Source organism: Mercenaria mercenaria, chromosome 1, assembly GCF_021730395.1.
Source record: "Mercenaria mercenaria strain notata chromosome 1, MADL_Memer_1, whole genome shotgun sequence".
NCBI lineage: Eukaryota > Metazoa > Mollusca > Bivalvia > Venerida > Veneridae > Mercenaria > Mercenaria mercenaria.
In genome coordinates, this window is record NC_069361.1 from 32,244,962 (window position 1) to 32,257,301 (window position 12,340).

General features: G+C 35.2%; 1 protein-coding gene across 1 annotated transcript; it reads left to right on the top strand.

Moving 5' to 3' along the window:
* The first annotated feature begins 775 nt into the window (after window positions 1-775).
* Window positions 776-1,480, top strand: LOC128555695 (acetylcholine receptor subunit beta-type unc-29-like). Its single transcript, XM_053538831.1, has one exon. It carries the CDS (start codon window positions 776-778, stop codon window positions 1,478-1,480), a length of 705 nt encoding a protein of 234 aa, XP_053394806.1.
* Window positions 1,481-12,340: the final 10,860 nt, after the last annotated feature.

Here is a 12,340-nt window from a genome sequence, read left to right on the forward strand (position 1 = left end):
TTCTATAGGAAAATCTTCAAAAAAAATAAAAAAATAACCAGAAGGCCTAGAGCTTAGATATTTCACATGTAGCATTGCCTAGTGGACCTCTACAAAATTTGTTCAAATCATGACCCCCGGGGTCAAAATTGACCCCGCCCCAGGGGTCACTTGATTTTATATAGGAAAATCTTCAAACATTTTCTTAAAATAAACCAGAAGGCATAGATCTTAGATATTTGATATGTAGCATTGCCTAGTAGACTTCTACAAAATTTGTTCAAATTTTGACCCACGGGGACAAATTGACCCCGCCCCATGGGGTTACTTGATTGTACATAGAAAAATCTTCAAAATTTTCTAAAAATAAACCAGAAGGCCTAGAGCTTAGTAGAATTCTACAAAATTTGTTCAAATCTTAACTCCCAGGGTCAAATTGACCCAGCCCCAGGGGTTACTTGATTGTACATAGGGAAATCTTCATAAATTTGCTAAAAATAAACCAGAAGGCTTAGATCTTAGATATTTGATATGTAACATTGCCTAGTAGACTTCTACAAACTTTGTTCAAATCATGACCCCCGGGGTAAAATTGGCCCCACCCCAGGGGTTACTTGATTGTACATTGGAAAATCTTCCAAAAAGTTTCTAAAAATCATCAGTTTGACATTTGAAACATGTAACTCATATTACTCGGGTGAGCGATCCAGGGTCATCATGACCATCTTGTTTTTAAACGTGTTTTCGTCTAAAACGTTGTAAAAAAACTTTTGCTGTACACCAGGTAACGCTGAGTATGGCGGATGACACTGTCCAGTTAGAAGATTACAGTACAAACGCACAGTGGGATATACTTTCTACCAATGTTTCATATGTAAACGAGACGGCAGGCGCTTACGTTGATCTGATATCTTTCAAAATAAAGCTGCAACGAAAGCCAAGACATCCTTTGATAACATTGTTCCTACCGATAATTCTTCTGGCTGTTTCGGAGATTTTCGTGTTTGCCTTACCAAGTGACGGAGGAGAAAAGTCTGGGTATGCCGTAACAGTTTTCCTAGCATTTGCCGTCTTTCTCACTATTGTTAACACAGCAATGCCAGCAAATTCGGAGAAAGTATCTATCTTTTCCGTATATCTGGTAATCCAAACTGCACAAAGCACACTGATCACAATATTGTCACTGCTATCCATACGATGTGCGTCTCTGGACGAAACAACCAGGATCCCAAGCGGGTTGGCTGCTCTAGTCAGGCTGTCGCAATGTGGATGCAAGGAGACAAATGCCCCAAAGTCGAATAGAATTAGAAATATGGACGAAGTCAGTGAAGTTGAAAAGAACGGTAGTTCATGCAGTCTCGACGATCAGGAAGAAACAGAGACATGCAGTTGGAAAATGGTGACGGATGCTGTTGATAAGATATGCTTCATGGTTTTCTCGGCTGTTTTTGTGATCACAACTACTGTTTGTTTTTGTGTCATTTTCTTGGCACCAGACTAGCAAAGCTTCTGTTTCAGAAACACTTATTATAGTTACTAGTTGACTAAATTTCACATTACATGAGCGCTAGTTGCTTTATTTTAGAACTTCGTATATTGTTAGAAAAACATTAAAAGGTAATATCTGGAAATTTGTATTTCAGTATTTATATACTTCCTAAATAAAAGATTTTAGCGAATTAAAAAGGCTCTGACCTCCAGATCGTACAACAGAAAAAAAAGAGGAATCAGGAAACTATTACTGACAGACTACAGGTTACGGAAACACATGAGATTTAATTGTTTCTACCAACTCTTACATTGAGGTAAATTGCCTTAATTATATTAAGTCTCTTTATTTAACATAACACATATTCCTCTATAGCGGTTTTTGTGGAGACGGGGGAAGTTTTTATTGCCGTGGCGGTCCTGGTTTGATTCCTGAAGCGGGCATCTTTTTTTCCCTTGATTGTGGCACTTTTAAGATACTTTGTAAACAAAAACTCGTTCTAAAATGTTCATTTTTGTAAAAATTTTAATTTAAATAAAAACATTTTTTCGCCAAAGTCTGGAGGTAGTGTCTTTAAGCATTATATCTCATACTAACCATTCTACGCAATTTACTCTACTACATTTTTGTATTTGAAAACATGGTTATTAAAGTCTCAGTAGTATTTTCCTAACTTGAGAAATACAAATACATGCTGTCAACTTTATCCTTCTCTCAGATATTTAAATCTAATGAGGAAGGTTCTGAAGAGAGCATTTGTTTCCTTTATGTAGATAATACACTGCCAACAAAAATACGTTTGGTATAATAAATTATTTATTAAATCGTTCAAGGTTATATACAACGACACCCTTTGACTAGGGCGGGGACTGTTTTTATTCTTAGATGTTTTCCTTTTAATAACACAGGTCTTCAAACCTTTTATCTAGGTACTATTTTGTTTTGTTGTCCAGTGCTCTGTTCAATTGAAATAAATCTGTCACATGAATGTTTGTGTTTAGCGTTAACATTTTTTGCCATTTAAACGACGGTGCCTACTTGTAGTTGCGAGCGTGATTCCCAACTTTATTGTTCTGCCTCACTGGAATGATCAGACATGTGATACGGACACCGGGCTGAACAGTCGTTATACTATCCTCTTAATGCTGAGCGTCAAGCAAGGAAGCTAAAAGTACCATTTTTACTTCTTTGGTGTGATGCAGCCAGGAACCAAACCAATGATCCCCCCGCACTCGAACGGGCCTTGAACATCACTTAATAAACTGAAATAAAAATATGGTTTTAGTTCATACGACGAAAATGGACAAAATGTTACAAAGTCAGTTATATGCATAAAATGTTGAGCTGTCAGAGGCCAGGCCGTTACTAAGGTGGATCTTTTTCACGATAACGAAATGCATATGTAGCCTTTGCATCATGCCTGTGTATGTATAGCAATCTGAAAGCTGACCCTACGTACACACACCGACTTCCTCCATCCCAGAATTAATGTCATTCTTACTTACAATTCACAGTCACGACGTGTATGAAGTTTCATTGAAATCCAATATAAACTGCGGAAGTAGCTTGCACTACAGACTTGAGGGGGATAAGCCCAAGAAAAAATATCACATATTATATTGGTAACTTTATGTGGAAATCGGCACATGGGTGCTCCCCGGACCACAGTATCTGCAATTCCAGAAATAAAAACAGTAGTGGCAAACTGTGACAATATATGCCCGCCGCAGCAAATAACATTTGACATTTATCTTAATTTTGACTCATTCCAGGGCCACAACTCCACACGGACAAAGGCTGTCGAGCTGGTTATCAAACTTCGCCAACATAATATGAATATTAACATTCTGAACTTATCCAAGGCTGCCCATTAACATTCTCACCGAGTTTTGTGAACATCCGATAAGAACTACTCAAATTAGAGAACTCTCTCATTTTAACAAGAATACTTGTCTATACTGGTGGCATATAAAATGTGAAAATCTCACTCCATCAGAATACTCAAATCTATGTCAAAGTGATGAACCTTGGACTTGTAAAAACTGTACAAATTTTCATTTTACAGACTCCTTCTTTGATTCTTCTGCCATCTCCGAGGACATAAGTCATACCAGTCATCTTGATGATTCTACTCGGATTCACAAAGAAAACCCATTTCAAGAACTTTATGAACTCAGAAAGAAACACCCCCAATAAATTCATTACTGCACATTTAAATATTAATAGTTTGAAATATAAATTTTCAGAAATTCACGATATTCTATTAGATAAAATTGTTGACCTCTTTTTTATATCAGAAACTAAACTTGATTCTACCTTCAGAGATAACCTTTTCCAAGCTGAGCGGTACAGACTTGAAAGAAGAGATCGAAATGCGTATGGTGGCGGATTAGTTTCCTACATACATAGTGACATCCCAGCCAGACGCAGAAAAGATCTAGAATCAAACAATTTAGAATACATTTCTTATGAGGTAACTTTGAATCGTTCTAAATGGCTTATTTTATGTGTTTATAGACCACCAAATATGCATGAAGATGATTTTATACAAAATATTTCAATCTCACTAGACGAGTGTATATCTTTATATGACAATTATATGTTAATTGGTGATTTGAACTTTGACCTTTTGAATGAAAACAAAGGAAACCCACTTGTAAATCTAATGGAAATGTTTGACTTAACAAACTTGGTAAAAAAAGCTACTTGTTTTATGAAAAATTGTACTCCATCCCTTTTAGATGTAATTATTACAAATTCCAAGATGCTATGTATGAAAACCTTAAATTTTCCAACAGGTGTAAGTGATTGTCACAACCTAGTATGTACAGTTATAAACAACAATACTCCAAAGAATGAAAAGCAAAAAATTGAGTACAGAAGTTTTAAAAACTTGAATATTGAAGCACTTAATAATGATCTTTCAAACATTAATATACAACCTTTTGATCCAAACAAAAATGAACAATCTTGTATAGACAGTATTTATGAGAAATTTGAATCAGATGTTACAGATGTTTTCAATAACCATGTCCCTATTAAAGAAATGTACAGAAGAAGTAAACAACTCCCATATATGAATAGAGAGTTAAGGAAGGCTATTTACAGCAAAAAAAAATGCATTACCATAAATTTTTGAATTATAGAACTTCCAAAAACTAGGAAAAATATAGAAAACAGAGAAATTACGTAAATAAACTTAAAAAGAAATCGATAAATAATTATTTTCAAGAACGTTGTATAGGTGGTTGTAAGGAAAATGATTTTTGGGATACAATTAAACCTTTTTGTCAAATAAATCAAGTACTTCGCAGTCGAAAATAATTTAACTGAAAATGAAAAAATAGTGTCCGAAAATAGTGAAGTTGCAGAAATTTTTAATGACTTTTTTGTAAATGTAGCAGATAGTATAGGGAAGGAATATATTTTTGATAAGAATAACCATCCAAGTTTAAACAAAATAAAACAACAAAATATAAGATACTAATTTTAGTTTTAAGAGTACTGACTCTGTGACAGTTTCTAAAATTATTGACAAGTTTAATGTTAAAAAAGCCACAGGAGCAGACAAAATATCAGTCAAACTATTAAAATTAGGTAAGCAATCACTTGTTGAACCAATAACTAGCCTGGTCAATCTTTCAATCTCAACACAGATATTTCCAGATAAACTTAAGCAAGCCCAGGTTACTCCCCTACATAAGAAAAATGATACAATGACAAAATCAAATTATAGCCAGTAAGCATCTTACCAATTCCATCTAAAATATTTGGAAAGTTATGTCTGTACAGTTATCAATTATTTTGATAAAATCTTTGATAATTTTTTATGTGCATTTAGGAAAGGCCATGGATGCCAAACTCTCTTTTAAAATTACTAGAAGATTGGAAACACGCTTTAGACCAAAATTTGTATTTAGCTGCTATCCTAATGGACTTATCAAAAGCATTTGATTGCCTACCCCATAACATTTTATTAAGTAAATTATCCGCTTATGGCTTATCCGAATCAGCAACAACTCTCCTTCAGTCATATCTTACTGGTCGGAAACAACAAATCAAAATTGGTAATGTGGTCAGTACGTGGAAAAACATAAAAAAGGTGTCCCTCAAGGTTCTATTTTAGGCCCCCTACTTTTTAACGTTTTTGTTAATGACATTTTCTATTTTATACAGAAAGGAACACTTTACAATTATGCAGATGATAATACATTATCTTTTAGTTCACCTGATTTTACTGAAGTTAAAAATGTATTAGAACAAGAAAGTCAAATTCTTATTGAATGGTTTAATTTTAATTGCATGCAAGCACACCCGGATAAATTTCAGGCTATAGCCGTTGGAAAAAGAACTTTCGAAAAAAAAAACAATTTTTAACATAGGTCCAGCTGATATTACCTGTGAGGAGCTTGTTAGACTGCTGGTGTTTGATATAGACTACCAGTTAAATTTTGATTTTCATATAAGCAACATCTGTAAAAAGGCAGCAAGACAACTAAATGTTCTAAAAAATTGGCTGTAACTTAAGTAAATTAAATAAGCTTACTATCTTCCATACTTTTATACTTTCAAATTTTAACTTTTGTCCAATGTCCTGGCATTTTTGTTCAGAAAATAATACCAAAAAAAATGGAAAAAATTCAAGAAAGAGCGCTAAGATTTGTCTATAACGACTACGCCTCCTCATATAATGACCTACTTGCTAAAGTTAATTTACCAAGCTTACACATCAGAAGAATGAAAACCATGGCAATTGAAACTTTCAGAATATTAAATAACTTGCACCTCCTGTTTTATCAGAATTAGTACAAAAAAGAAAATCCAAATATAATTTCAGATACACCAACATTTTAGAAATCCCTAGAGTGAAAACAACTAAATTTGGTAAGAATTCATTTAGGTATGCTGCCCTGTGCTGTGGAACTCACTACCGGAAAGCTACAGAACTTGTTCAAACTTTAATTAATTTAAATCTCTTATGTCTTGTTGGAATGGTCAAAAATGTAATTGTATTGCCTGTAACTCCTCATCAAACTAAATTATTTTTTCCTTTTCTAAATTTAATCACAGCACGGGTGCGTATACCTAAATAATATTAAGTGTTCCCTGTGCCTTAGTATGCTTTATTATCCCCCGACGAAAGTCGGAGGGATATAGTTTTGGCGTTGTCCGTCCGTCCGTCCGTCCGTCCGTCTTTCCGTCCGTCCGTCCGGAGCCATATCTAGGAAATGGTTGGGAATATTTATTTAAAACTTCATATACATGTTCACCACTATGAGTTCTTGCGGCCCGTCAAGTTTCAGTCAGATTGCCCAAGTAACACCAGAGTTATGGCCCTTAGAAGTTTTTAGTATTAACTATATAGGGTACTATAAATATGGCAATTTCTGCATCATAACTTTTGATATATTTGATTTAGAACTATGAAACTTAAACAGAATTTAGATCACCATAATGTGGTTATGTACACACATTTCATTCGGATTTATTTTGTAAATTAAGAGTTATTGCCCTTTAATTGTATAAAAATCCACATATTTGTACATAACAAACTTACCATTTGGTAGAATTTCATTAAATTTCTTTCATTCTTTTCCATGAACATTTATTGTAAACATGTGAAGTTGTGTACCCACACCTGGTCACCCCCTTACCTTGATCACACACCTCCCCCCGACACCCCCCCCCCCCCCAAAAAAAAAAAAAAATTCCTTATTTTAGATTTTTTTTCAAACAAACTTCATATACATGTTCACCACTATGAGGTTATGGGGCCCATCAAGTTTCAGACAGATTGCTCAAGTAACACCAGAGTTATGGCCCTTACAAGTTTCTAGTGTTAACTATATAGGGTATTATAGATATGGCAATTTCTGCATCGTAACTTTTGATATATTTGACCGAGAACTATGAAACTTTAACAGAATTTAGAGCACTATAATGTGGTTGTGCACAGACAATTTTGTACGGATTTCTTTTGTAACCTCAGAGTTATTGCCCTTTAATTGTCTAAAAATCCACATATTTGTACATAACAAACTTACCATTTGGCAGAATTTCATTAAATTTCTTTCATTCTTTTATGTGAACATTTATTATAAACATGTTAAGTTGCGCACCCACACCTGGTCACCCACTTGCCTTGGTCACCAAAAAAAAATATAATTTTTTTTTTTCATTTCTTGTTTTAGATTTTTTTCAAACCTTCCAAGCTGTACCATTCCCCCACCTCACTTCTCCACCCAGTCATGCCCACCACTGATCATGCATCCTCTGCCCCCTCCCCCCACCACCAACTTCACCCTTTTACCCTTTTTTTTTCATGTTTAATTTTCAATCAATATTTATAATCAGCATGTGAAATTTTGATTCCTCTCCCGTTCCCCTGCACCCCCACCCACTAAAAAAATAAATATATACATATATGTATATATACATATATATATTTCCATTCCTTTTTTTTATGCCCCCAAAGGGAAGCATATTAGTTTTCAACTGTCCGTCCGTTCGTTCGTTCGTTAGTTAGTTCGTTCGTCACAATGTTAACTTTTTGCATGAAGGCACTTTACTCGCCAACCACTGCACCCAGGACCTTAAAGGCACTTTACTCGCCAACCACTGCACCCAGGACCTTCAAACTTCACATGCTGATAGTACGTATTGAGTACACAACCCCTACTGACTTTGGGGTCACCAGGTCAAAGGTCAAGGTCACAGGGGCCAACGTTAACTTTTTGCATGAGGGCACTTTACTCGCGAACCACTGCACCCAGGACCTTCAAACTTCACATGCTGATAGTACTTATTGAGTACACCAACCCTACTGATTTTGGGGTCACCAGGTCAAAGGTCAAGGTCACAGGGGCCAACGTTAACTTTTTGCATGAAGGCACTTTACTCGCGAACCACTTCACCCAGGACCTTCAAACTTTACATGCCGATAGTACTTTATGAGTACACCAACCCTACTGATTTTGGGGTCACCAGGTCAAAGGTCAAGGTGCTGCGGGGGCATTTGTCACCATTAGTGACAGCTCCTGTTTTTTTAAATGTTCAAACCTTCAACATGTTAAGTTGTGACTGCACAAACCTTGCCCTCAGCCATGTTCAAGATATCTTACCTGTGTTCTCTTAAGGACAACTGTCCTTTTAAGTTCAAATGTACATGTTAAACAGCAACACCTGGTGCCAAACCACTCGAAGACAATATTTCGTTCCAGTTAAACTTCAAGCTCACATTTCAATTAACTGCATTTAATTTTAAAAGCTAAGCCTATTACAGTAAGCATATCCCATTCAAAATAAATTCTTTAGTCAGGGTCAAAGTATCATACATTTATTATATACTCTTTAATTAAACATTTGTTTTCTGTTAAATTGATTTTGACTAATGAAATTATTTGCTTCTTATTAACATCCTTTCACTTTTTGCCGGATATATCTTTTTGCCATTCCTCACCACAAACCCTTTCGGCGGGGGATACCAATTCATCGAATTTGCTTGTTTTTAGTTTGCTTCTCCTTTTGCTTGTTTCATTTGCATATGATTTGTGTTTATTACTTTGAGCTTAGTGTTAGCTTTTGTAATAGTTTTGCATATCATTTTGTGCTTATTATTTTCGTATTGTGCTTGGCTTTGTGATAGTTAGTGCAACTTTGCAGTCAGCAATTACACTTATTTTATGCATGGTAACTTATTGCATGTCCTCATAATATCCTTTCTGTTTTTATATGTGTCGCATTGTTTTAAATGATTTCACTGATTGTTTAACCATGTTCCTTAATATTATATTCAATGTGTTTGCTCTCTGTGAGAAAGTTGCCGATCAGTTCCTTTCAAATCTGATTTGAGGGGATAATTGATTTTTTAAAACCATTTTTCTTTTCTGTCGCACTTTTGTGCTGGTTTTGCTAATTCAGTTTTTTATTTACATGAAGTTCTTATAGAAGTTTTTAGGCCTATGGTCAGGATCAGCAGCTTTTCCACAGCTTTAAATGTGCTTAATTTGTGTGCTTTTTAGATATATAACATTTTCTTTTACAGCTATTTATATTCTTGTTGACCTCATATATATTTGTTAATGGTCGGTTAAAAAGCTCATCAGAGCTAATGTTTCATATGTTTGTGTCTTGCCGACTTGAAATAAAACTTATTGTATTGTATTGTTAACAACTATTCACATGACTTGCGCCTCTGCCATATAATCGGTGTGGACTATGCCGAGTGTTCTGTTGAACTAAATAAAAGCAGACACGGACATATTTGCATTTTTAATCAATTTAAGGTAACGCCAATGCTACTGGGTCAATTTTGATGGTTATTGAAAATGGCCACCATAGCATTATGCGCTTGTACATTCTAACCCTGTTTGGTGAACAACGGAGAACTGCTGAAGCAGACTGTGTCAATTTTCACAATTATGATTAATACAAGCACAAGAACTCACGATTTGGATGATTCAGCTGATAATATGCCCATAAAATTGTTTGGTGAACACTGAATAAGAACTGCTCAAGTAGAAAGCGGACTTTTGTGGAAGCTGGCTGTCATCGCAGGATCCCATATGTGTGAATCATGGGTGAATAACAAGAGCTGTCACAGGAGACAGCGCGCTCGACTACTTTCATGTTGGACAGTGAAACTGGGCACATCTGAGAAAATTGGACTCCAATGGTAGATGAAAATATTGCACAATAGCTGGAGTCTGTGTCAAAAATATCAATTTATTTATTTGGGTTTTACGGCGCACCAACACAGTATAGGTTATATGGCGCCAAACAGGACTACAAATTTTGGTTTCACATCTTATTTACATCGAAATAAAAACATGAGGTATGGAATCAAAATTTGCATACCTGCTGGAATCACAGAGTTACAGCAAAACCAAATGTGAGGACCCTACGATCATGCAAGGGTAAGGCAGTGGTTCCAATTTTTTTCATACACAGATCGTCCCAGAACCACAAAAATATCAAGTAATAAGAGAGGTAAAGATAAAGTGAATCAAAACACTATTTGAGTATAATTCTTAGCAAAAAGTGGGCATAATTCATAAAATACTGGTGCAAGAGTTATGCACCTTGTGACATATGATGTGGGTGATGATGTGGAACAACTACTTCAAGCTGAATCAAATCCATTTCATAATAACTGAGATATAGTGAAAATGCATCAAAATTGACTTTAAATTCTAAGTTAGAGGGGGCATAACTCATGAAAACTTGGTGCCAGAGTTATGCACCTTGTGTCATATGATAAGGTGAAACAACTGTTTTAAGTTTGAATCAAATACATTTATTAATACAGACCATAACAGTGTAAACGTGCTTGACCTAGTGATTTCATGAAACAAATATTCTGGCCAATTTTCATTAGGATTGGACTAAAAACGTGGTCTCTTGAGTTTAAACAAGAATTTTCTTTAATATGACTAATGACCTAGTTTTTGACCCTAGATGATTCATATTCAAACATGACCTAGATTTTATCAAGACAAGCATTCTGACCAAATTCCATGAAGATCAATAGAAAAATACAGCCTCTATGGCATACACAAGCTAAATGTGGACAGACGACAGACAGACAGACGCCGGACATCGAGCGATCACAAAAACTCACCTGAGCATTGTTCAGGTGAGCTAAAAAGGGGGGTAATTCATGAAATGTTGGCACAAGAGTTATGGCCCTTATTTCACATGATGCGAGTGATGATGTTGAATAATTATTTTAAGTTTGAATCAAATCTTTAACCTGAAATACTAAGCAAAAGGGAGATAATTCATTACACATTGGTACCAGAGTTATTGACATTGTGTCATATGATTTCAGTTTGTATCAAATCCATTTAGGAATAACTGAGATAAGAGTGAAAGTGCATCAAAACTTTAATCTGAATTCTAAGTAAAAGGGGGGATAATTCATAAAGTATTGGTGTGTGAGTTACGGTCCTTGTGCCATATGATGTTGGTGGTGATGAGGATTAACTATTTTAAGTTTTAAGCAAATCCATTAAGTAATTACAGAGATAAGGAGAAAAAAAGAGAGTGTAAAAAAAGTTTAAAAAACTTGGGACGCAGAAAGATGCCAATGCCAGGGCGAGTAGGATAGCTCTCCATATACTTCATATAGTTGAAATGTCACACATCTGTGTTCCTTGGTGATATGTATGAAGTTAAATTACAATCTCTTTAAAATTGTGAAAGCAGTTCAATCCACAAACTGTAGGGGAGAGGCCCCCATTATTTTTCTTCCCCTCTCAAAAAATGAAACACATGTCTATGCTTCATGGTTTTACATGTATGAAGTTTCATTGGATTCACTTTAAAATTAGGACTGGGACGATTACTTGGTTAATCAGATTCGATTTGATTACTAGGTGAAACCGGTTTCAATTTTACAAAACCGCTAATCGCTCTCAAATAATAAACATCACAAAATCGACTTTATCTTTATACATTTCTTCTAGCACATAGACCCGCAGTATATTTCCGCTAAAACACACTGAACATAGTCAATAGTCTCGAATTTGCCTGTTGTGGTATGTGTAAAATAAAATGCACCAAAATATGACTTATTATTAATTATGACACTATTTGCCAACGATAAAGTCTGTAAGGTATTAATGTAATCAGCTGCTGGAAGAATCTTGTGATACAGTTGTCAGGAAAGAAAACAGTATTTTCAATATGGCGGCCGATTAACCGGTTCAGTTCCATTTCATACAAATAATTAACTGGTTTCAAAATTTTGAAATCGTCCCAGACCTATTTAAAATTCTGGAGGTTGTGTGCTTCAACAACTTTTGGAAATGCAGCATATGGATATCCCCACCACTGTTCATCCAAGAAAAAATTAAGTTATGCACACCTATG